At 39.8% G+C, this 27,213-nt stretch overlaps 1 protein-coding gene and 1 long non-coding RNA gene across 2 annotated transcripts in view; one reads left to right on the forward strand and one right to left on the reverse strand.

Annotated features, from left to right (window-relative positions):
- The window catches only part of CDHR3 (cadherin related family member 3), a 104,743-nt gene extending 81,579 nt beyond the window's left edge, over positions 1–23,164 (reverse strand). Inside the window, exons 1-4 of the mRNA XM_078154425.1 lie at positions 23,031–23,164; positions 14,059–14,261; positions 6,752–6,920; positions 5,676–5,761 (exon numbers count right to left, since the gene is read on the reverse strand). Of these exons, the coding sequence (XP_078010551.1) occupies positions 5,676–5,761; positions 6,752–6,920; positions 14,059–14,261; positions 23,031–23,076 (504 nt within the window). The 5' untranslated portion in view covers positions 23,077–23,164. The remainder of the gene's footprint in view (positions 1–5,675; positions 5,762–6,751; positions 6,921–14,058; positions 14,262–23,030) is intronic.
- The window catches only part of LOC144457147 (uncharacterized), a 32,095-nt gene continuing 11,309 nt past the window's right edge, over positions 6,428–27,213 (forward strand). The window contains exon 1 of the long non-coding RNA XR_013486506.1: positions 6,428–6,530. This is a non-coding gene — a long non-coding RNA (uncharacterized LOC144457147). The remainder of the gene's footprint in view (positions 6,531–27,213) is intronic.

Raw genomic sequence — 27,213 nt, forward strand, 5'->3', positions numbered from 1 at the left:
TCCTCCCCTTTTTTAGTCAGTCAGTTGATAAGCATTTATTAAACACCAAGTGCCAAGTGGGATACAGAAAAAGGCAAAACATAGACCCTGCCCTCAAGGAGCTCACAGTCAAATGGAAGAGGCAACCTGCAAACAGCTGTGTTCAAATAAGCTATGGAACAGGATAAATAGGAAATAATCAACAGATGGAAGGCACTAGAATACTAAGGCCTAGAGAGACTGAGTGATTAGTAAGTAGTAGAGCCAAGATTGGAACCCAGGTTCTGTGACTCCAAATCCAGGTGGTTGGTTTTTTTTTCTTTTGCCCATCACCGATCCCTGAGTGAGGCTCTAGTGGAGCCATCTAGGCAGATCAGAGAATAGTTCAGAAATGCTGCTGGCAGAAGAGGAAAAGCACTTAGGGTATTTTTCAATTCCTTCCTTGGGAAAGGAAAGGCACTGGACTAAATGTTCTCTACGGTTCCTCGTCGGCCCCAATACTTGGTGATTACTTTATCACTGGCCTAGCATCTTTTGCTTTTCCTAGGAGCCTTAAGTACAGGCCCCTTCTGAAAAGGAAACAAGCTGCTCTTCTGTAGAAATCAGAGAGCCACAGAATCTTGGAAAATTCAGGTGTTTCACATCTTACATTTCCATCCAGGCCCAATTCAACAACCAGACAAAAATGTTGCCAGTGTTAGGAAACTATAATCAAACAACCTCCATGCCTATGTTTTATTGCTTCACTTTTACAAGTTTCATAAAACTTCGATCCCCCACGTAGGAGCTAGGGGGAAGCTATGGAAGCCTGACACAAGGCCTCTTCTTTGGGGGTTGATCCCTTTACTCAGCCCACAGAACTATACCAAGGTGGGTGTTGGATTTGAGGGCAAACTACATGGTGCACTTCCTTTTCCCTCCTTTCTCCCCCCATTGTATAGCAGCAAACAAAGTCAGAAATTAATGTCAGCTTGCCTGGAAAGCGAATGGGGGAAAGTCACAAAAAAGGCAACATGCAGCCCGAGACACATATGTAGAAGGAGGGAAAAGGCAGAAACCCCTACTATCATCTTCAAGAAATTGAGGGTTGCCCATCAGTTGGGGAATTGCTGAACAGGTTGTGGTATGTGATTTTAGAATACTATTGTGCTCTAAGAAATGATGAACAGGATGCTCTTAGAAAAACCTGGAAAAACTTGCATGGGCTGATGCAAAGTGAAATATACTGTGTTCAAAGTAACAGCAATCTTGTAAGATGATCAGCTGTGAATGACTTAGCTATTCTCAGTAATACAATGATCCAAGACAACTTTGAAGGACTTGGGATGAAAAATGCTATCCATCCCCAGAGAAATAACTGATGATGCCTGAATATAGATTGAAGCATACTTATCTTTTTTGCTTTCTTTATTTTTCTTGAGTTTCCATTTGACTGTGAGCTCCTTGAGAGCAGGGTCTATCTTTTGCCTTTTTCTGTATCCTGAATGGCACTTGGTGTTTAATAAATGCTTATCAACCGACTGACTGAAAGGGGGGGGGGAGGGATTAGACTAGATAGTGTCCAAGGACTTATCTATACTCCTACCTTCCACATGACTATTATGGATATGTTTTGCATGACTACACATGTATAACCTATGCCTTCTCAATGAGGTGGTGTGGGGAGGGAGGAAGGGAGAGAATTTGGAACTCAGTGTTTTAAAAATGAATTAAAATTGTTTTTACATGTAACTGGGGAAAATAAAATACTAAATGAAGCATAAAAAAGACATCAAAAAAAAAAGAAAGAAAAAGGGGAAATAAAAACAATAGCATCTATGTGCCGAGTACCGTGCTAAGCACTTTACAGATATTTTTTGTTTGATCCTCATAACAACCTGAGAGGTAGGTGCTATTATTATCCTCATATTATAAATAAGGAAACTGAGGTAAAGAGAGGTTAATGCGACCTGCCCCAGGGTCATAGAGCTAGTAAGTGTCTGATGCCAGTTTTGAATTCAGAGGTTTCTGACTCCCAGCTGGGCACTCTATCCACTGCACTATCTAGCTAAAAAAAGGTTCAGCAAAACCAGCTAACACATCAGCTAAGTATGGAGAGAATATTCACACCCATAGTCCCCCAACTCTGCAAAGAGGGGAGAAAGGTGTATTTTTTTCAACTCTTTGGGGGTCCAAGCTTGGTCATTTGCATATATGGTTTTGGCAAGGGATAAAACTTTGGATGTGTGATCAAAGGATATGAACAATCAATTCTCTAGTAGAATGGTAAATAAACTATTAACAATCAGATGAAAGAACACTCCAAGTCATTAATAATTAGACAGACAAAAGTAGAAGAAACCCAGAACTTTCACTGCATGCCCAGTAAATTGGCTAAGATGACAAAAGATGAGAATAATAAATGTTGAAGGGATTGTAGAGAGGCAGGCAAACTAACATATTGTCAGTGAAGCTCTAAATTTGCATAACCATTCTAGAATACAATTTGGATTTGACCCAGAGGGTCCATGTATGGTATATCTCAAGACCAGTGACAAGAAAACGGTTCCATATGTACTAAAACAGCACATTCTATGGCAGCAAAAAAAAACAACCCAAAAACAAAGTAGATGCCCATTCATTGGGGAACAACTGTAAAACGATCAAAACTTTATATTGTAAAATTATAAAGAACAAGCTTGGTCCTAAAGGGGATATATGACAAGGAACCTCCCTGCTCCTTACTAGAGGTAGGGATCTATGGACATGGAACATTGCATACATCATCAGGTTTCTTTAATCTGTTGATGGTTTTTACAGATTTTTTTTTCTCTTCTCTCTACGAAAAAAAAATCTTTGTTATAATCTCTGGGAAGGGTCACAGGGCAAGAGATACAGGGGGAAATGGAGGCTAAGAAAAATAAAAGATATTGATAAAAATCTATTGAAATGAAAAATTAAAAAAGGATGTGGGGTTTTTTTTGTTTCCAATTTGGTACCTTTTAAAGATGTAAGGGGCAAGGTATCATGCTCCCACAATTCAAGATAACCTTTGGTATTTTACAACATCAGCAAGTTGCATTGTTCTAGAAAGCTTGCAAAATCTTGCAACAACAGAAAAACAGGGGAAGGGGCAGCCAATGAGATAGACCCTAGTCTCAGAAAACAGACTCCAAAGTTCTTGCTTTTCAGTCCAGAGGGTAGATCTGGTTTCAACTGATCCTATGTAGGATAAAGGGCATGGGCCTCTTGAACTGAGCATGCTTAACTAGCTAATCTCATATTAACTGACACACCTTGAATAAAATTAGAGCCTCATTAATGCATCAGGGGTTGCATGACAAGGCATGAGGAGAAAGGGGTGACATGTCAAGGGGTGGGTGGCTAAGGAAGATTGTAACATGGAAAGGAACAGACCAATATAGGCCTGAAAGGGAGGAGTCTCGGTGTTCTAACAGTATAAAGCTGTCTCTCACTTCTGTATTGGGCACACTCTCTTCTGAGAGGTGTGCCCCATTCTCCCAAGAACCATAAAATATATGATTCTTCACTCACTCCGAGCTTAGTTTCGTTTTTAACTAGAAGGCTTGATTTTTCTAAGGCCTCATTTCTAACAAAGGTAAATGTGAGGAGCAGGCAACATGGAGTAGTGGATATTGAATTGGCCTACAGGTCAGGGAAACCTCTGATGTAGACAGTGGTCTCGTACCCCTGGGAACATCACTCAATCTTTTGGTGTTCTAGGCAACTCTTTAAGACCATATGTTGCAGAGAAAGTGCTGATCTGGTAGAGGAACTGTCCTCATTGGGAATTCCTTATACCAATGAAATCAGAGGTCCAGGCCCCATTTCATGAAGAGAGGAGGAAAGGAAAAATTGCCTTGATCTCAGAACTGTCCTTACATGTGGGCAGAACAGTTAGTTGCCTTATGATTTAAGGCATGCTATAAAAATCTGACTCAGATACTTAACTAGTTGTGTGACCCTGGGCAAGTCACTCAACTCTGCCTCAGTTTTCTCATCTGTAAAATGATCTGGAGAAAGAAGTGACAAACCACTCCAGTATCTTTGCCAGGAAAACCCCAAACAAGGTCAGGAAGCGCTAGACACGATTGAAAACAACTGAACAACAACAACATAAAAGATCTTATCTAATATGATCTCTCTCCCTCTTCCTATTCCAATACTTAAAATGTCAACAATTAGACATTAATTTGTTTTAACATTTTTAAAAAAAATTTTTTTTTAAATCTTCCTGGTAGAGTTAAGGGAAGTATCTACCACTTACACATTAGTAGGAATTAGTTTAATCAAATTTTTGTTTTGCTAATGGGGACCTGAGATTAGAGTCACTGAAGGAATAGGAGTTTTGATAGGTAGTGCTAGAGAGAAAGGCAGTTTGGGAAACCATGGAGAGAAAGGAAATCTGAGTGAGACACAATGAGGGGATTTGGGAGTCCTATACAGCTGGAAAACTCATTGAATAAAGAGCTGAACTTAATGTAGGAAAACATGGATTTTAATCCAGTTCTGCTGTGCACTACCTGTGCCTGTACCTGACCTTAGCTAAGTAATTTAACCTCACAAGGCCTCAGTTTCCTTACAAAGAACTTGGGCTACATGACCTCTAATATCCTCACTAGAGCTAGACCCATGAATTTATGAATAGGGTAGATGGTGTTAGGAAGTAAGAGAGGGGCACAGAAAGAGAGCGCTGGGTTCCAAGACACGCTTTGTTTGCTACAAAATCTCACCAGGGGTCAGCCTTGTTCAGCCTGGCATTGAAAATGAAGGAGATCAGATTCTAATCTCCTTTTTAAATTCCCAACTTTGAAGCATAAAGTATATTTTCTCCAGTTCCAAAGCCCAAAGTCATCCTATACAAACACAGGATGTCAGGTTCACACATGTATCAGTCCAGGCTCCCAAGTGGTAAAATGGATCACTCAAAGCCCCAGAATTCAAAGCCTTTTTTATACTAAAAACATATTCCAATGTCTTCAGGTAAAAGATAAAAATAGATAAGGCAAGTAGGTCCCATGGGGTCTCCAGAGCTTTCTACTGAAGGCTTAAAAACTGTTTTTATATTCTTCTTCCCCAAAGAGCCAAAAGATAGGTCATAGATCAATCTACCTGAGGACAAACTGTCCACATCTGTGCTACAACTTCCTTGCTTGAAACAGTCAGGGCTTGTGGTAGGAGGTGTGTGTGTGTGTGTGTGTGTGTGTGTGTGTGTGTGTGTGTGTAGAGTATATGTGTATCCGGGCTCACAATATCACACCAGAACCAGAACAGGCCAAGATGTAATAATAATACATTTTAAATTGTAATATAATATATAATATTATATTGTATCTTAATTTTAATATTATTTAATAGTATATATTATATATTATTTAATATCATGCATATAATATTATATTTAGTAGAATTGTATATGCTTATTTATATATTCATGTTATTTATTTAATATTTTGTATTATAGTATATAAATTACACAATAATTTAATTTATGTTATGTATACATTTATATTATTTATCTATTTTATCTATTTTTTGCATTGTTATAATATATAAATTATATATCAATTTATTTTATATTATTTATATGTATTTATTTATATATTTGTACATATTACCTAAAATATTTTATATTGTAATATGACATGATACAATACAATGTAATAATGATAATAATACATTTTAATAAGACTTACCATGAGGGGCTTATTTTCAGGATCAACTGCCTCCATCTGGTAAATGGGTCCAGGGCTTATTCCTTCCAAGATATAGAGCTCTACAGCTACAGAGGAGTTCAAAGTATAATAACATTTAAAGATATAAAGCAAGTATGTTATTCTGATGCACTTAAGAAATACAAATAAGAAAACAAAGTTTCCCAAGTATGGCCTAATTTATCAAACCTGAAGAATCAGGATGTAATTAGAAAGAAGTAGACAGGCAGACTGACTTATTGGGCTGGATCTTGAGTCAGGAGGACCTGGGTTTCAACTTCGTTTGCTGTGTCACTTTGAGCAAGTCATTTAATTTCTGTGCATCTCAGACAACTCTACTAAATTGAAGAAGGGTTACAATCTAAATCCATCAGTTGACTGAGTTCCCAAACCAACAAAATGTTGACATATGAAGAAACACCCTATTTACAGAGTGCATTCAAACAAATTATAGGGAACCAAACAGTACTGGTTCAGAAGGCTTTTCAGAGCTGGTGTACTAAATTCTCATTTTCTCAGTCTTCCAGCAGAGACTGAGAGGAGGTAAAAATGACTAGAAGGTAACCCTTAGAAACTCTTTGGCATGAGGTTTTCCTGTCTCCAAAAATCCTATTTTAAAATGCAAAAATACCCTTGGGAATTCTTATAACTTAAATGGTTTTTCCGCTAATTTGTGAATTTTTTTTTAATATTGTAAGAATATGGAAGACTGAACTCATGTCTGGAATGGGAAAAGGGCCCTGTGAAAGAGGAAAAAAGATTAGTTTTGAGGGGAAAGATGAGAAGATGGCCAAGGAATACTGCAAAATTGGACCTGACTACTATCCACCGCTTCTGGTGAGTCAGTTGTATGGTTTTTTTTACCACCCAAGTATAAAGAAAGGGGAGAGGAACTGATAACTGGAAAGAGGTGGTTGTTCCTTTATTTTTCTGTCCTTTACTTTTCTGTCTGGAGCAGCCTTATCCACTGAAAACATGTCTGTTTAATCATTTTTATCTGTCTCCCAGAATCTCAAACATTATTTTTCATTCTACAGCACAGATACACCATATCTTACTTCCTTTTGCCAAGTTGTCTAGAAACAGAGGAGGTTCATTAACATCTTCTAACTGGACAGTCAAGAGTCCCAGGTCCATTGCACCAGCTTCATCTTCAACATAAACCTGTAATTGAAATCTGTTTGGCATTGTTTCAAAATCAAGTGGAGGGTTCCCAGTGGCGACTACCTGAAAAACAAAATAAAGGTTCTTAGTGGGACTGTGAAAAGAAGGGAGGTTTAGATAAAGATTTAAATGGGATCTTTTCAAGGAATCAATAATGAATGGTTTGTGAATGATCTTTTCCTTGGCAGTCAAAGGGCCCAGACTTAATTAGCATCGTCTATTTCAAAGACCCCTAACTGAAAGAACATTAGTACTTGAATAGGCTGACCACAAAGGCACACAGTGAAGTAAAACTTTGAGAGACTCTTATAGCAAAGCAGAGAAGTGGAGAGAGAGTCAGCCTCGTAAGTTAAGACCTAGGCTCATGTCCCACACAGATGTGTGACCCTGGGCAAATCACTCAACCTCTCTTTAGACGCAGTAAAGCAGCTCAGTGGATAGCTCACTGGCCCTGCAGTCCAGAAGGCCTGAGTTGAAATGTGACCTCAGACACTTACTAGCCTACACAAATCACTTAACTTCTATCTGCTTCAGTCTCCTCCCAATGTTGTTATGAGGATCAAATGAGATAATATTTATAAAGCATTTAGCATACGGCCTGGTATATAACAAGAGCTTAATAAATGCTTGTTTATCCCCCACCCCCTGTACTCTAGACCATTCTTTAAGACTAAAAGTTGCAGAATAGGTACTAAGTTGAATTGGGAGAGGGAGTTTCCTCCCTGGGATTTCCCTATACCTATGTCCCCCACAAAATAACATCATAGAGTAAGTGCCACACTGGACAGCTAAATGTTGTGAGTTTAAACACTGTGAAAAAGTAAGTTATCTTCCCTGAAATTACCTTAATTTTCTTGTCTGTAAGACTAAAATGGATACAAAATTGAATAGGAAGTGGTGGAAAGTAGCCTAGATTGTGTCTGGAAAATGGTCCCATATTTTCAACCATCTAAAGATGCTCCTTCATAGGTGACACTAACACCAGCTCTCTCTTAGTTTGGGTTCAATATTGGCCTGAAATGAAGCACTCACAAGTTATTGAACAGTTAACAAAGGGAAGTTTCCTTTGTCTTAACACAGCTAGGATATGCACCAAACATCCAGTGGGACTTAGTTTCTCTGTATGTGGTCCCCCAGTTTCCACATGGAAATGTAGCTGGTCGTCAGGGTGGGACATGGTGAAGAGGATTTTTTTTAAGGCATAGAGCTAAAAAAATGTCATTATTATTATTATTATTAAATATTTGCAAGAAATGATACAGAAATACAAAAGAAATAGATCTAGGGCCCCTCTCTTTGAGAAGTTTATACTTTATTTGGAGAGGGGAAATATGCCTACATGAAACAAATAAAGAACCACACAACCAAGAGCTAGATTGTCAGTGTAGGGCAGACTTGTTGGGGTTGTTCAAGTCATCCAGTCATGTGCATTTTTTCATGACCCCATGCACTATCTTTTCCATGGGGTTTTCTCAGCAAAGATACTGGAATGGTTTGCCATTTCCTTCTTACGTGGATCACCCCCCTTTTTCTGTCAGAGCTGTCCACTTTGACCTGTCCGTCTTGGGTAACCCTGCACAGTAACCTCATAGTTTCATTGAGCTACGCAAGTCCCTCCACCACAGCAAGGCAGTGATCCAGGAGGGACTTTTTTTTTTTTAGGCAAACAGGGGTTGGTGACTTACCTAGGGTCCCACAGCTAGTAAGTGTCTGTGGCTGGATTTAAACTCAAGTCTTCCTGTCTCCAGGATCAGTGATCTAACCACTTCACCACCTAGCTGCCCCCAGCTGCTAGTGGTGTAGACTAGAAGACTAAAAATTCAGAGAATAAAAAGTCCACTGTAGCTGAGTTTAGTCAGTCAAGGCTTCATAGGGGAGGTGAACCTTAACCTTGGCTTTGAAGAAAGTGTAATATCCTTAAGATTAGGTTAACACAAGAGCTAAGGCGCAAAGGTGGAAATGAGCATGGAATGCTGGGAAGGAAGGATTAATTGGACTGAAGTATTGAATTGAAAAAAAAAATGGGACCTGATTCTTTCCTTGAAGGAAAATTGTCACAGATGTAGAGTGGCCTGAGCAAAACCACAATAATAGGAGAGGGCAGAAGAGAAAAGGAACCCATGAGAAGTTCGGTTTAGATAACACACTGATTTCATCAGAAGGGGAAACTGGATGCCACAAAGCAGAGTGTAGAAGGCATTGAATACTAGGCTAATGAATATATACTTCATTGAGCAGAAAATTAACAATCATTGAAGAGTGAGACAGCGATGTGATCAGGACAGTGCATCAGAAAAAATACTTTAGCATTGGGATGAAAGATGGATGGAGATGGAGAGAGATTGGAAAGAAGCCAATAGATTCATAGGATTCAAAACAACCTCTGAGGTTATGTAGTCCAAACCATGCCTAATTAAGAGTTTCCTCTGCAGCATCTTTAGCAAGGAGTTACTCAGCTTGAAGCTCCCCAGTGAGCAGCAGCTCATTCCCCTCTCAGAGAGCTCTAATTGTTAGGAAGTTGGTTTTTTTTCTCATGTTAGGCCAAATAACAGCTCCCTCACTGTTCCTAGCTCTGTGCTCTGGCACTAAGCAAAACAAACTTAAGATCTCTTCGACAGGCATCGTGGCTCTCCTAAGTCTTCTTTTGTTTATTCTGATCAAGTCAATGAGCTTGAGTTAAGTGCTTGCTATGTGCCAGGCACTGTGCTAAATGCTGGGAATGGAGACATAAGCAGAAAGAAAGCTAGCCCCTGCCCTCAAGGAGCTTACATTCTAATGGGGGAAGAAAATTCATAAAAGGGAGCTGGAAAGATGATGAGGGGGAGGACTGGTACAGGGGCATGATAGACAAAGTCTAGAGTCAGAAGTGGAGCCTGAAGAGGATGAAGACATGGCTGGCTTGGGCATTTTCCTTAAAATGTAGGTTCTAGGAAGAACCATCAAATCAGAAGAAGTAGAGAGGACTTCCATCGGGAGAAGACCAGGATTACACTCCTATTTAGGCCAGGTAGAACATCCTCATTTTTCCCATCCAATGCCTATATGACATGTTTCCATCTCCTCACTACTGGACTCATTGCAATTTTCTCAATGTTCCTAAGTTGCGACCCCTCCCCCCCAGAACTGAGTGGACACTAAGCTTCAATGACTGAAGTCCAGCATCACATTAGCTGTTATCTGTTTTGGTTTGTTTTGGTTTGGTTTTTTTGTGAGGCAATCAGGGTTAAGTGACTTGCCCAGAGTCACACAGCTAGTAAGTGTCTAAGGGCAGATTTGAACTCAGGTCCTCCTGATTCCAAGGCTGGAGCTCTATCCACCGCACCACCTAGCTGCCCCTGCTATCTGTTATTTGATACTGTTTGTTCACCTTGAGATTTCAATCCCCATCCCCCATGAACTATTGACTAGCTATATCTTCCCTAAGTTGAATTCATGCAGTTGATATGTTTTTAGACATATATAAGACTTTACATTTTATAGGATCATAGATTTAGATATTGAATGGACCTTAGAGATGATCAAGTTCAATGGCCTAATTTTACAGAGGAGGAGACTGAAGTGAAGAAAATAATAAGTGACTTGCCCAAGGTCACACAGCTAAGTAAGTGTCTGAGGCAAGATTTGAACACTGACCTTCCTGACTCCACATACAGCTATTTGATCCACTATGCTACCTAGCTGTCGATTACATTTCACCTAAGCAGATTTGGTCCATGGTTCTAACCTTGTGATTCTATCAGGATCCCAATTTCAATAGAAATAGATAGATATGGTGGTGCAGGCCTGTCACCCCAGCTATCAGGGAGACTGAGGCTAGCAGTTCCCCTGAGCTCAGGAGTTCTGAGCTACAGTGGGCTACACTGATCAGGTGTCTGCATGAAGTTTGGTATTAATATGGCAAGTCCTATGAGAACTGAGAGTAACTAAGTTGCTTAGGGAGGGGCAACAGGTCGGAAACAAAATAGATCAAAGCTCCCATACTGATCAGAGTAGGATCAGGCCCATGAGTAGCACCTGGAAAAGACAGGGAGACCTAGTCTTTAAAAAAAAAAAAGCAAGAAAGGGAAGATAGAAGGAAGGGAGGGGGAAGAAAGGAAGGTAGGAAAGAAGGAAGAAAGAAAATAAAAGAAGAAAAAGAAAGAAAAGAAAGAAGAAAGGAAGGAAAGGAGAGAGGGAGGAAGGGAGAAAGGAAGGAAGAAAAAAGAATGAGGGGGAAGGAGGGAAGGAGGGAAAAAGGAAGAAATAGAGAAGCTAGGGGAAAGAACAAGTTTTGTAGAGGTGATAGGTTCAGGTCTGCATGTGTTGTTTGATGTTCCAAATTGGCATTTAGATAGCGATCTCCTAAGGGCAGTTAGAGGTTCAGTAATGTAGCTCTAGTGAGAACTCTGGGGCAGCCGGGTGGTGCAATGGATAGAGTTCTGGGCCTGGAGTCAGGAAGACCTAAGTTAAAATCCTGCCTAAGACACTTATTAGCTGTATGACCTTGGGAAAAGTCACTTAATCCTGTTTGCCTCAGTTTCCTCATTTGTAAAATGAGCTGGAGAAGGAAATGGCAAACCACTCCAGTATCTTTGCCAAGAAAATCCCAAAAAATGGATCACAAAGAGTCAGACATGACTGAAAAAATGACCAAACAGCAAAAGCAGAAAAGTGGCATAATAAACAACCAAGAAATGGTCTGTATGATACCTGGAGAAGATGAAGCTAGAGGCAAGAAGGTCAGTAGCCGGCAGTGTAGGGAGGAGGTGATGAGGCATGATGGCACTGGGAGGTGAGAAGAAACAGCTCTGAGAGATATCACCCACAAAAGCATCAACAAGACTGAATATAGAGGGGTGAAAGGAGAAATCAAGGATGATCTCAAGGATTTGCACCTAGAAGACCTGAGGAATGAATGGTGTTGCAAATGGCAGAAAGGCAGAAGTTGAGAAAGGGAGATGATCAGAAGGAAGATATCTCATTTGGATTTAGGCATGTTGGGTTTCAGCTTGCCCTGCACCAAGCTAAATAGCCAGAAACTCCAGATACCATGGCAGGGTAGACCCTGGGGACTCAGGCAAGGAACCAGGTGATAGGCAACGCTAGATCCAGGGTCAGGAGAGGCTATGTGATGGACTTGAAAGAACCCTGGATTTGGAACCAGATGATATGGGCACTAGTCCTAGACCCTGGGGGAGTCACTGACTGTCTTAGAACCTCAGTTTCCTCATCTGGAAAATCCAGATGATTTCATTTTCAATACTGACCTCACAGAGCTATTGTGATGGAAACATTGTAAACTGCTGGATAAGAATGAGTTAGAGCTAGAAAGAGCAAACCTATGGTTTTTGACATCTGTCTCCATGGGAGACATTAGCTACTGTAAAAGTACATTTTTCTATTTCAACTGGATATTTAAAAAGCAGACTAGTACCCTGGCTTAAGGGGAAATGGCAACTTTGGGAATCACTCAGAAGAAGTGGAAAGCTAAATAACTGTAAGCAGATGTGACTGTCCCTCTTAAAAGTGAATGTTTATTATACTTGGTTTATCTATTCTAAAAGGAAAATATTTATGCAGTCAGAACCTAGGCGCCTATATATTTAGAGTTCTTTGATGTGGCATTTCTTTATTAGTGACATGTGCTTTCGACAGAAAACAAGTCTTCCTGGTATGAGCTGATACCAAGTGAATTGAGCAGTACCAGGAGAAAAATTTATATAATAACATCAACATTATAAAGACAAACAACTTTGAAAGACAGAAGAATTCTGAACAATGCAATGACTGACCATAATTCCAGAGAACTGATGATGAAATAGGCTACCAACCTCCTGATAGAGAAGTGAAGGACTCAAGAGGCAGAATGACATATACATTTTTTAACATGGTCAATGAGGGAATTGGTTTTGCTTGACTAGATATACATGCATGCTTACATACATACATATGCATATATATATATAAGTGCAAGGGTCTTTTTTTCCTTTTTTTTAATTGAGGGGTTGAGATTAAAAAAATTAAAATTCCAAAAATATAGAAAAGTCTTTGTCACTTTTGAGACCACATTGAAAAAAAGAACCATGGGGCAGATAGGTGGCGAAGAGGACCTGAGTTCAAATCCAGCCTCAGACCAAACACTTGACACTCACTAGCTGTGTGACCCTGGGCAAGTCATTTAACCCCAATTGCCTAAAAAAACAATAAAACTCAACATATCCAAAATTTATTTAAAAAAAAGAAAAAGAACCACATAATCAGAATAAGAGCTGTCAGGGAACTTGAGTGATCATCTGAGCTCCAGGAAGGTCTAAACTGTCCATAGCAAATAACTCCATCATCTTACCTGATATCAGTTTTCAGGAAGGTCTACCCATAGCAAACAATCTCACCATCTCACCTGCTATCCTAACACCTCCTCTGGGATAATCACAATAACTCCTTCTATAGTACTTTATGGTTTACAAAGCACTTTCCTCCAGTCATAATTTAAGCTATATAGTGAGAGTATTATCATCTCTGTTTTACAAAAAAGGAAGATGAGATTCAGAGAGATTGTGTTTTGCCAAAGGTCACATAGTAAGTGATTGAACCAGGAATCTAACCAGGGGCTCCAGATTCAGTGTGGTACAATGGAAAGAGCATCAGCTCTGAAGTAAAAGGAGCTGGGTTCAAATTCTGCTTCTTGGCACATGTGATCATGAGCAAATCACTTAATATCCCTTGGTCTCAGCCCTGACTCTAAAACAAGGAAGTTGGACTCAATGGCCTTTGAAGTTCTTCCAGCTCTGGTTCCTGCGACTCCACACCCAAATTCTTTGCACTCCACTGTGCCAAATGCTTTCAGTAATAAGTCATATCTGACAAAGATGTTGGTCATTGGTCTTCAGAGAGATGGACTTTAGGAAAAAGAGACAGCCCTATCAAATGTGTGGTCATAAGAGTCTCTGGTGCAAAGTGCTCCAAATGAACATATAACATGGCATCTCCACCAGAGCACTTTCTCCAGACACTCTTATGACTACAAACAAAATTCCTAGACCGCCTGAAGAAAAACACTCCCTGAAAGGATGATAAGAAGAAGAGTTGTGAGAGGAATAAACTTTCCTTTACTAAGAATTCAACCCAACTCTTGTCATCAGTAACAAATTTTCCTGTGCAACAGGAAATCCAAACCAAACCAGGGGCACCTTGATGAGCTAGAACAGTTGAGGAGACTTACTTCAAAGTTTTTCTCTGATAATCCATTAATACAGAAGGCTTGAGTCAGAGGGCTTGAATTTACTATCAAAGGAAACCCAAAGCTCACAGGCGATGCTGATGGTGATAAGGTCACATTAAAGCTGTAGACTCTAGTGCCAGGTGAAACATTCTCTTGGAGAAAGCAGCTCACTGGAAACTGGTTTAGTTGTAGACAGTCTCCCCCTACAAATTGAGAACAAATATGAAATAATAAATAGCATGTATATAGTGCTTTAAAATGTGCAAAGGATTTCATTTTAGACTCACAACCATCAGGTACTTAGAAGTGTTATTTTCATCCCCATTTTTCAGATGAAAAAACTGAGGGGTTCAGTGACTTGCCCAGGGATAAGATTTGGATCATGGTATCATAGATTCAGAGCTGGAAGGAGCCACAGAGGTCATTTAGCACAATCCCTTCATCTTCCAACTGAGGAAGCTGGGGCTATGGAATAAGTGACTTGCCCATGGTGATATCACACACTAAAATCACATTTGAACACAGGACTTCCTGTCCTGAGTCTAATACACTCCCTAATAATTTAGTTACATTGCTATGCTGCTTCAGAATATCAAGCATTCTGTTAAGAGTCTGGTGGTTTGGAGTTGTGATTAGAGTTTAATTTTTTTGTCATCTTCCCTGTCCCAAAAGGTAAAAGCTAAGACTTTCCAGTGTTCCCAAAATTGTTTTTATGGTAGAAACTGCTTCTTCATAATTCTGACTTACGACACTTTCTGGCTGTGTGACTTTGGACAAGTAATTTAATCTCTCTGGACCTTGTTTTCCTTACCTATAAAATGAAGGTGTTGAACTAGCTAGATGATTGCTTAGACCCCTTCTGGCTCTTTTCCCCTTCTTTTCCTTCCCCTTACATTAAGCCAAAAGCAGTAATATACAGTTTCTGAAAGGATAGCCACTAATGCATTGTTGGTTGATTTGTGAACTGATCCAACCATTCTGGAAAGCATTTTGGAACTATACCCAAAAGGTAACCAAACTGTTCATAACCTTTGATCCAGCAATACCACTACTAGGTTTATATTCCAAAGAGGTCATAAAAAAGGGGAAAGAACCTCCATGTGCAAATATATTTATAGCAGCCCTTTTCATGGTGGTAAAATATTGGAAATTATGAGGATGCCCATCAACTGGGGAATGGCTGAACAAGGTATCATATATAAATATAATGAAATACTACTGTGCAATATGAAATGATGAACAGGCAGATTTCAGAAAAACCTGGAAAAACTTGCATGAACTGATGCAAAGTGAAATGAGCAGGACCAGGAAAACACTGTATACTGTATCAGCAGCATTGTGTGATGATCAACTTCTCAGCAACACAATGATCCAAGACAAGTACAAAGGATTCACAAAGGAAAATGCTATTCACATCCAGATAAAGAACTGATGGACTTTGAATACAGATTATAGCATACTTTTTCAGTTACTTTATTCTTTGTTGTGTTTTTTTTACTTTTGATCTGTTTCTCCTTTCACAACTATGAGTAATATGGAAATATATTCTACATGATAGAACATATACAACCTATATCAAATTGTCTACCATTTTAGGAAGAGGAGAGAGGAAGGAGAAAAATTTGGAATTGACAATCTTGTAAAAATGAATGCTAAAAATTGTCTTGACATGTAAGTGGGGAAAAAATAAAATACTATTAAAAATAAATTTGGGGCAAATCATTTCACTTTTCCTAGCCCTCAGTTTCTTCACCCATAAAATAAAGGGCTGGAAAAGAGATTCAGAAGCAAACTTTCCTCTTTTCCTTGTAGGAAGTGGGAGACTATGAGTGCAGGGTGTTGTACGCAATGTTAGACCCGATCCTTGCTTTGGTTTTGCTCAAGTGTTTTTCTTGTTTAAAGGGAATGCTCTCTGGGAGTGGGTGTTATCTCCAGAAATGACTCTTACATAAGAACAAAAGTTACCAATAAAACTTAAAAAAATAAAATAAAATAAAATCAGGGGTTGAAAGGGATGATCAATAATGAACTTTCCAGCTTTAAATCCTTGGATCTTATGAAATTACAACGTCCAGATTACCTGGTATTTCTGTTGCTTAAAGGAGTCAATTTTCTTCCTGCTTATGAGCACTTTTGTGACAAAGAAAATGCTTTACTCCTTGGGATTATTTGAAGATTAGACCTGTAATTATAGTCAGTCCTTGATTTATTCATGCTTGATTCACATATGTTTCTTACATTGAGAACAGGTGGCATAGCCAGGTGGTTGGTTGTAGGAAGTCCCTTTCTTTCATGATGCATGTACCTCTCAGGATTGCCCTCTACTTCTACTGATCTCTATGGTCACTTCCAAGATTTTAATGCCTTAATGATTCCCCTTCTCCTTTTCCATAGCAAACCCCATTTTTGCCTGGAACTCATCTTGCCCAGCCCTGGATCTCACTTCTCACCTCCTTAAGAGGTCCAAGGTGAATCTGCAGTGGCAAAATAATAAGTACAAAGGAAAAAAGGGGTGAGAAGATAGATTTCAGAGGCAGCTCCTCCCTCTCTCTCCTTTAATGCAGGTCTTATAGGTAGGATCATTAACCCCCTTCTTATCTCCTCATTTCTCCCCATATAGTACTATTTCTATGCTTCTTCCTCTCTTCAAAGTCAAAGTATGCACGTAGTCATTGGTCAAAAAGGGAAAAAGAGCCCTGGTTCCACCCAAAATGCAGATGACTCTAATTTCAGTATTTAGTGTACCTAAAAGCCCACCATTATTACTTGTATGAGACCCATTAAAGAAAAATGAATTGATTTAGGAGTTGACAAGATTTACACTGGCCTCAGACAAATTAGCTTCTATGGTTATACTTTAAACATATTATGGGTAAATTTGTGGGCTAACTTGGGAACCTATTCATTAGCATTAGTCCCAAGAGAAAATGCATTCCCAGGCCCATTCAGCCAATTTACAAATGTAGTTTTGAAATGTATCACATTTATAAACTGGTTCCTGTACAGAGAGACTGATATTCATGTCTATAGTACAGTATTTTGCCATAATATTTGAGAGTCATTGAGTTGGTCCTAACTTTGCCTCCTAAAGATCAGTATTAGGTAAATCCTAGAGGTTCAACAACCATATATTTATTGATTAATTGATTGAACTCATTTTCAACAAAATAGGAGGTAAGGGAGAGCTCTATCACTTGCCTCAAGTTGTATTTCATATGAGGGGCAGCAGTGTCATGCGATTACAATACTGGTACATTTGGAATCACAGGAGCTGAATATGAATCTCTGAATTGCCATTTCATCTCAGTGGCTAAGTCACTTGTTCTCTCTGGACTTCAGGCAACTCATCTGTAAAATGAGGGGGTCAGTCTCACTCATTTCTAGATCCATGATCCTAAGAAGAAAGTCTGGGAAACCTTGAGAGAAAGGCCAACAAGGGCAGGTGCTTTGCTCAAAGATATAAATCCCAGTGTAACTTCAGGTATTGTGGTACAGTTGTACAATGTCTCTCAAATCAGAACATGACCACTACATTTTTGTCTATGCATAAAGCTACTCCTGGACGACATCGAGTTGGTTGGTTGTTTTTTGTCCTTCATTCTCAAAGAGGACCAAAATGACATCACTATGTTGAAGTGGTTACATTGTGTCTGACTGGCTGATCAGACCGATATGAGCTTGGAATGCTCTACCACAAGTTGGGCCCATATAGCTCATGTGAACATTTGGAGTAGAGAGAATGATTTTGAGTAGGAAGGAGAAAAGGGCTCCCTCTTAGCCGCGATCCCCCAAAGGGCCAAGAGAAATCCGAATCCTCCTCTTAATGCAGTTAGGGTGTCATTAGGTGTGACAATTCTCTTGTCACCTATGTGACATGTGCAGTAGTTGGGTTTTTTTGGTTTGTTTGGGTTTTTTTAGTGAGACAATTGGGGTTAAGTGACTTTCCCACAGTCATACAGCTAGGAAGTATTATGTGTCTGAGGCCGGATTTGAACCTCAAGTCCTCCTGACTCCAGGGCCAGTGCTCTATCCGTTGTGCCACCTAGCTGCCCCCTCAGGAGTTGTTCTTATCCATCCTTCATTTTCCATCATGCGGGATGTCTTGACTTGCCCGTGAACTGGATTTATGTGAGGCAAGGTAATGCAAAGTTGTCAGCCAAACTTAAAGACCAGCAGCTGGTCTCCAAATTTACAGTCTTACAAATTCAGAGTTTTGTCTTCTGAGACTCTCCATTCACTTGGAATGAGGAAATGTAATGACAACAAAGGGAGTTTTTCAGTCCAGGCCCAGGGCTACAGCATTATAAGGAAATGTGACAGGACTAGCATGTCACCACCATAAAAAAAAAACAAACCCAGGCAGAGGAGCTGTGAGTCAAACCATCATTTCACTGAAATCCATTGTCATCCTTCTTCATATTTTCTTCCTGACTTGATATGGACTTCCTTGATGTTATTACACCACTGTAAACTCCCTTTCCTTCTCCTTAGTGACCCCTTTGGATTCAATTATCCCATTATGGCTTGATCTATAAGGACATTCTGTTTGCTATCTCTGTTTAATACTTGGACCACTATTTCATTTACCCTTGAGGCAGCTGGGTGGTGCAGTGGATAGAGCGCTGGGCCTGAGGTCAGAAAGGCCTGAGTTCAAATCTGGTCTCACATACTAGCTGTGTGACCCTGCACAAATCACTTAACATCTCTGTGCCTCAGTTTCCTCAGTGGTAAAATGAAAATATTAACAGCACTTAGCTTGCAGTGTTGTTGTAAGGCTCAAATGAGATAATATTGGTAAAGTGCTTAGCACAGTGCCTGGCATGCAGTAGACACTAAATAAATGCTTATTCCCTTGCTTCTCTTGAGCCCTATTGATTGCCTCTAACCACCAGCATATGTCAACATCTTCCACCATAGAGGGCAGGGATTCGACAGCATAGAATATATAAAAAGATTGATTCACATATACTCCATTTTCATACTCATATCTTGGGCTTTCCAGTTCTTTGATCATGGAATGTTAAAAATGGAAAGGACCTTAGAGATCATTTAGTCAAACCCCCTTCTTTTACAGATGGTGAATCTGAAGCCCAGTGGGGATGTGAGTAACCCAGGGACACACAGCTAGTTAGCAATACAACATGGGCTGGAACAGAGGTCTCTTGACTCTCAAATCAATGTGACTTGCTATACCACCATCTTTTCTACCAGAGTGTTCTCCCACGCTTTGGTGGTCTGTGAGACAAGAGAGCAAGAGAGAGACAGACTTTAATGGAATTTGACTTATAAATGCATCTTAATTAAGATCCAAATTAGAATTACTTGAAGCATACCCTAAAAAAAAAAAGAAAGAATATGCAAAAGATTTATTATCAGTCACTGGACTCACTGAAACATCTCCTCAATTGTGATTAAGATCTGGATGGATGATGTGTCTATCTTGTTTCCCTTGTATTAGGCCCATTCCAGTAATTTACAAATAGGGACACCTCACTTAAAGCTGGTGTTGTAGAATAAATTAGGCCTTAATAGACACAGCTGTGGAATCATCCTTACGGTCCTCTTCAAAATTTTCTTACTAGGAAGCTTATCATCCATATACTACAGACATTGAATATGACTTCATAAATACACGATGGCATCTTTTTTACCCTCCCTGACTGGTAGGTTCAGAAGATAAAACCTTTAGCTCTGACCTCAGGTACTAATGCAGTACTGCTCAGAGGAGGAGCTCACCAAGTATTTGCTAACTCTCTCTGGTAACATAGTAATGATTTAAAAATATGTTTTCAAATATACTTTCCAGGAGAAAATATAATTAATGAACTACAGTATCCTATATATACAACCTCTACCTAGAGCTCTTGTTGCCATGGTGCAGAGTAACTAACACAGAGCAAAGATATGCCCATATATCATCTACCTGATATTTAATATACATGACACCCATAACTCAGGTGTTTAAATTCAATTAAATACTTACTGAGGGTTAAACCTTATTCTTTGCTGGACATAGAAAGATGGACTATGTCTTACCTGTGGTTCTAAGAAGCTGTAGCATGTCCAGTGGGCACACTCCAGTAAACTATCGCAGCAGATGGGTTAAAACAGGTTGAGGCCTCAAACCTGTCAATAAGTTGGGAAATATCTACCCCAAACATGTGAAGACTTTCCCCAGCAGAACAGATAGATGAGAACAATTTGTTCCAATGGCCATGAAGGTAGCTGAAGTAGGACCTGTGGAGTACTTAGGGCTTAGTCAGACATCAAAGACACCAAGGTCACCTGCAGCTGCCTGGGCCATCACCAGTCATCTTGACTTTTGTCCTACCACTGGACTTCAATGACTCAGGAAGAAAAAGTGAGTCTGTTGACTGTGCAAAACTGCCTCACTTAAATCCAATTCATATACAAGTCAGGACATCACCAGCAATGTCATTGATCCTCTTCAAAACAAAGGATTAGCAACAACAGAGGGATGATTAGATCAGTGGTCTTCAAACTGGAGACTAGGCCTTGGCCTAAGAGGGCTGCGAATTGATCCCAAGGAGTTTATGATCAGTTATTTGGGAGAGTGGGAAGATGGGCCACGCCTTCCTCAAAACAGCTTGTCTCAAACACAACCTCATTTATCCTCATCTACTCCAAGTCACCTTCTCCTTCCTCATGCAAGATCCCAGTGCATTTACCGTTTCCCTCCTTTTGTGTTTTGCATGGTGGGGCACAGGGAGTCACACAGGATGAACAGGCATGGATCTGTATTGCAGAACTCATTACATGATCTTTTCTCCAAGATCATTGGGTCCCATAGACATCTCAAACTTAACATGTTCAAAAAAGACCTCATTAATTCTTCCCTCCCCATACCCATCCCTCTTTCAAACTTTCTCATAGCTGTAGAGAGTACCATCAGCCTTCCAGTCTCCCAGGTTAGGAACTTGCAACCTTGGTTTTGTCCTGGACTCCTTGTTCGCCTTTATAGCCTCTTGTCATTTCTATTTTTGTAACACCTCCTACATCCATACCCTTCTTTCTACTCACAGAGACACTACCCTAGCTCTGGCCTTAACCACATTGCTCCTAGACTTAATGGGGCTTCCAGCCTCAAGTTTCTTCCCTCCCTAAATCATCCTCCACACAGCTGTCAAAGAGATTTTTCTTAAGCACCGATCTGACATTGTCATTCCTTTCATTGGGAAACTCCAGGAATCCCTTATTGATTGTGGGATCAAACATTTCACCTTTAACACATCCTTTTAAAATTTCTATTTCTGGCATAATTTTTAAGTTTAAGTCATAAATTTCTAATTTCACTAATATAGGGAACCCAGATAAGGAAACACTCTCCACCATTGCAGACTTATATTCTTAGGGAGCTGCTTATAGTTAAGTGCTTTGCTCACAGTCAGAACTCAACAGAATTCACATCTTGCATCAGATACCTAATGGCTATGTGACCCTGGGCTATGTGACCCTGGGCAAGTCACTTAACCTCAGTTTCTTTATCTATAACGTTGGGAGGTAGCAGCACTTGTCTTCCAGGTTATAATAATAAAATATTATTGTAAAGTGCTTTGCAAACATTAACACACTGTATAGTTGCATCTGACTCTTCATGACCCTATTTGGCTTTATTTGGTTTTGTTTTGTGTTGGGTTTTTTTTGACAAAGATACTAGAGTGGTTTACCATTTCCTTCTCCAATTCATTCTGTAGATGAAGAAACTGAGGCAAACAGGGTTAAGTGACTTGCCCAGGGTCACACAACTAGTAAGTGTCTGAGATAGAATTTGAACTCAGGTACCCCTGACTCCAGGGCTGGCACTCTATCCACTTTGCCACCTAGGTGGCCTATGTAAATGCTAGCTATTATTATTTGACCAAGATCTTCCTACTTCTAAATTCCAGATGCTATTCCCTATACCATAATCCTCTCACATACTCTTCTCTAATCTGGAAAATATTTAATAAACACTTACTTTGTACAAGGCATTATACTGAGCACTGGAGATATAAAGATAAAAACAAAGAACAGCCCCCTATTGAGGAGCTTAGATTCTCCTGGATCTGTTGAATTGAATGGGCTGAAGAATTTCAGAATCTTCTGAAAGAATGGACTTACATAACCATGAAGAAATGTAGACTCAGAGACCTAGAGGTAGGAGGGACCTTAGAGGTCATCTAGTCCAACCCCTAACTGAGGTCTCAACCCCTTCAATATGCCCAAGCGAAAACCACAAAAACATTTTTTTCCCCTCAAGTCCTCTTAAGAATTTCATCTGCAGCCCAAAGAAAATGGTAGGAGAAATACAAGCAAAGCTGAGGCAAACTCAGCAAATCAGTGTGGCTTCTTAGAGAAGACCTAAGCTTTTTTTTTTCTGTGTGGGAGAAGTGAGTAGGAGGGATTAAGCATAGAGAAAGTATAGCCCAAGGAAAAATAAAGAAAGAAAGAAGAAAAGAAAGAAAGAGGAAGGAAAGAAAGAAGGAAAAATTATCAGTGAAGCATTTTTAAATACACAAAAGAAGACAGAAGGGGGAGTCAGAAAGAATCACAGACAATCAAGTACAACTTTGAATTTGTACAACATGTTGAATTTGGGATCTCTTTAAAAAGAAAAGCAAGCTATACATAATGGAGATCTGCAGTTTCATGTACAATCCTCTTTTTCCGTTCTACAATGCATTTGGAAATGCCTGTTTTATTTGAGGTTTGCTAAGTTCAGAAGAAATTTTTAAAAATATATATTCTTCCTAATTTCTGAAACAGTCTCAAGTTCCAAACCAAGTAATTCAATGTCAAAGCCATTTCTGGTTTAACAGAGCATCTCCAGATAGTCTTTTAAGCTGTTGACTTTCAACTCCATGCAATTTAATCCCCTAAAGACATTATAAGACCAACCATCTCTTTCAATAAACTGGAATAGATTATACAGTACATCCAATGTAAAATGAACAATAAGACTGGGTTCTTACCAGTTACCATCCCTAGCAGGACAAGGAGACAGACTGTTTCATGCATGTTTCTTAGTTCACTGCTGTTCCAGGGGCCAGCATATTAGTGAGAAGCTGATTCCAGTTTCCCAAAGCATGTCCCACTCATCTTTGTTTTTTTCCCTCTTGGTCCGACTACCAAGTAAGAAATCAAACAAAACCTCTCACTTGTATCTAAGGGAGATTCTAAACACAGCTGGCTTATTGTCCTCCAGTCACCTGCTTTGGGCTGACGTACACATGGGCTGAATGGTACCTGAGTTTCATCATGAAACTCTTCTCTTAAAAGGACTCTCAAAGAATTTCATTTCTCTTCTCACTCAAATGTGATAATAATAATAATAATGATAGCTAACATTTATAACATTGACTATGTGCCAGGCACTATGCTATGTTTCACCATTATTATCACATTCGGTCCTTACAACCCTGGGAGGAGGTGCTATTATTATCCTCATTTTTACAGATGAGGAAACTAAGGCAGACAGAGGTTAAGTGACTCACCCAAGGTTACACTGCTGGTAAGTTTCTAAGGTTAAATCTGAACCCAGGTCTTCCAGAGTTTAAGTTCAGTGCTCTATCCACTGTTCCAGGGGCCAGCTAGCTACTTCTGATAAGAGGGGCAGCCTAGTTTAATGGGAACGCGTGATGACAGCTTAGGAGTCAAAGGACCTAGAGTCCCAGCACTATCATTTACTATCTGTGTGGTCTTAGGCACTTCACTCACTTCTCTGGTCTAATCTTCTAACCCTTTCTCTCTTTAATCTTCAATCTTTTCTTACCTCTTGGTTCATATCCTGCTGCTTCCCAACAAGCCCAAGTTATACCATCCTTAAAGACCATCGGCCTTCCTTTCCCAGAAAAAACTCCAAGAGGAAGTTGATTACATCCCTGACTTTTGCTTCTTCTCCCTTAGGTTGCTTCTCAATACTTAGCAATATCTTGTTTTACTCAATTGAAACTACTCACTCCAAAGTTAGCAATGATCTCTTAATTGTCACATCAGATGGTTTTTTGCTTAGTCCTCAGCATCCTCAGCTGCAGTCCCACAACACCAACTGCCCATTGGATATTTCAAACAGGCTGCCTCATAGACATCTCAAACTCAATCTATCCAAAACAGAACTAATTTGCTTTCCCCCAAACCCACCCCTTTTCTAAACTTCCCTATCTCCATAGAGCATGATACCATCCTTCCTATCTCCCAGATTTTCAACCTCAGTGTTGTCCTTGACTCCTCACTTTCTGTCTTACTCCACATATAAATCCATCACAAAATCTTGCCATTTCTGCCTCCACAACATGTCTTCCTTCACTACCTTTTTCCCTACTCAAACAGCCACCACCTTAGGTCAAGCCCTCATCATGTCTCCCATGTACCATTGTTATAATAGCCTCCTAATTGATCTCCATGCCTCAAGCCTCTCCTCTCTCTGATCCACTCTCCACAGAGCTGCCAAAGAAATATTCCTTGAGCATAGGTCTGAACATGTCATTCCCCTGCTCATTAAATCCATGGGCTTCCTATTGGCCCTAGGCTCAAAAGTAAACTCTATTTAACATTTAAAAACCTTTGTAACCTGGCTCTTTTCTACCTTTGCCAAATCCTTCACAAAAATCTTGATAAACTATTGTAAAAGAGACTGATGTAAGCACAGAGTACATCTGCATATTCAACTGATGCAAATTTTCCACATAGAGTTGTGATGACATTGATTAGATATTTATTGGAGAAACTATGGAGCATGGATCGATATTCTTTAACTGATTCTGGTCTGCTAATTGTCAGGTGTGCTAATAGGGCACTGAGGTGACACAGTCAATAGAGTGCCAGACCTCAAGCTGGGAAGATTCGACTTCCTGAATTCAAATCTGGCCTCAGACATTTACTAGCGTGACCCTGGGCAAGTCACTTAATCCTGTTTGCCTCAGTTCCTCATCTGTAAAATGAGCTGGAGAAGAAAATGGCAAACCATTCCAGTATCTTTGCAGGAAAACCCCAAGCAGGGTCATGAAGAATCAGACACAACATTTTAGTCATTTTTGACTGAACAACAATAAATTGTGTAAAAGAAGTCTTTTTTGATTGGCTGCATAGCTAGAATGAGGGGCATCTTCAAAAAGGAGTCAGTTGGCCTCAGCCATTCTCTTTGCTCCGTCTTGGTGGGTCTTGTTGACTCCTTCACTCATGGCATCCAGTGAGGGACAATGCTTTAAGGAGAAATGCCTTGTACCTTCTCCCCTCCAAGAGTATTTGGTCATATGAGTTTTTTGACAACTTCAGCACTTATTTTCTTCTGTTTTAGGTGAAGTGTCTCATCACCTGGGTTTTGCAACTAGCTCAATACTAATGACCCAAGGAACAAGAAGTAACCTTCTGGACCTAGCCCATAAGTGTCTGAGATAAGGGCTTATCCAACAGCAATGCTTTATTTGGACATGAATTTATGTGAACTACTACTGTTTAGAAACTAAGCTAATTTTGAGCCCACTCCCACCAGAGCCCGAGGTGGGAAAAGGAAGAATGTGCTCCTGAGGTGTTTGGAGGAAATATTTTATGCTTCAGTTCTTGCCATATCTTTGATATCTCTTCATAAAAGGTGATTGATGTTGACATCAATTTAACCACTTAAACCACTTAAGTGGTTAAACGCAACTGAGGCACAACTCAGTGATGCCTAACAGTGAGAGGAACATAGTTGGAGGGGGCTTGAGTCAAGGGCTTTAGAGAAGAGATATACCTCAAAATTGCTCAGGATAGCCAGAAAGCCCAAGGGAACAAATGAGCTGGCCTCAATCTGGAAGACTGAACCATAGCATACTTGCTAGAAGAGAAATATGGCATTGTCTCAGTCTTCTAGTCTAGTCTAATTACCCTGTCAAAAAAAGAAATGTGATTAGTCTGGAATATCCTGCTCTTGCTGAAGATATACTGGACTTAGTTATCACTGCTTCCTCTACTTTGGTGTTCACAAACCATCCCATTAATATTTCCTTGACTTTGTCCTGGAATTAAAGTTAAGCTCAGAGACCTATACTTATCAGGCACCACTTTCAGCCTCTTTGTTTTTTAATTGTAATGACAATCAATAATATTAGGATTTTTTTCTCTCTCTCTGTTGTCCTCTACCTTGTGGGAAGCAAGGTGGTTCACTGGATAGAGAGCCAGGCCTAGAGCTAGGAAGACTCATCTTCATGAGTTCAAATCTGGCCTAGACACTTCCTAGCTATGTGACCTAAGCAAGTCACTTAACCCTGTTTGCCTCAGTTTCCTCATCTGTAAAATGAGCTGGAGAAGGAAATGGCAAGCAACTCCTGTATCTTTGCCAAGAAAACCCCAAAAGGCCATGACAAGTCAGACGATTGAAAAACAACTACAATACTACTGAGATTACCTCCAAAATGTTTAAAGCATTACTCATCATGTTTCTATTCTCAATGCCACCACCCTAATTTAGGTACTTATTTCCTCTTTCCTATCAACTACAACAATCTTTTTAACTGATTTCATTGGTTTCATTGGCATTTCCTTCCAAAACATCCAACATGCTGTTGCAAGATGGATCATGCTAAATCATGCCATTCCTTAACTCATATTTTTTTTGTCTTCTTGTTGACTCAAGTTCAAATTCCTCAGTTTAGCATTCAGGGCCCTACATTTCATGGCCCCAATATGTCTTTCCTATTTTGGGCTCTCCCTACTCCCCTAATTATAGCCTATGATCCAGCTAATTAGCCAATTCATCATTACCTACATATACCCCTCCATGCTTCTGCTCGTATCATGTCTTCTACCTTGAGCTCTTTCACCATCTTTTCCTGCTCTATTCTTATCCAAATCCTTTCTCTTGAGAAGGGGAGCCAAGATGGCTGAGTAGAAAAAAGTACAGCAAGCATTCCCTCAACTACACCCCTACCCCCTACAGTCATTTTCTCTAGCCCAAGTCAGCCTAAGAAGAAAGATAAAGAGGTCTGCAAATATTTAGGATGGGTTTTGGTCAGTCAGTCAATAAACATTTATGAAGCAACTACTGCATGCCAAACACTGTGCTAATTACTGGGGATGTGTTCGACACAATAAAAACAAAGACATTCCTTGCCTTCAAGGACCTTACAATCCAACGGACGAAGATAATGCACAAAAAAGAAGCTGAAAAGAGGGCAG

This window comes from Phascolarctos cinereus, unplaced genomic scaffold (genome assembly GCF_003287225.1).
Source record: "Phascolarctos cinereus isolate Bilbo 61053 unplaced genomic scaffold, phaCin_HiC Scaffold_1;HRSCAF=81, whole genome shotgun sequence".
In the NCBI taxonomy this organism is placed as follows: domain Eukaryota; kingdom Metazoa; phylum Chordata; class Mammalia; order Diprotodontia; family Phascolarctidae; genus Phascolarctos; species Phascolarctos cinereus.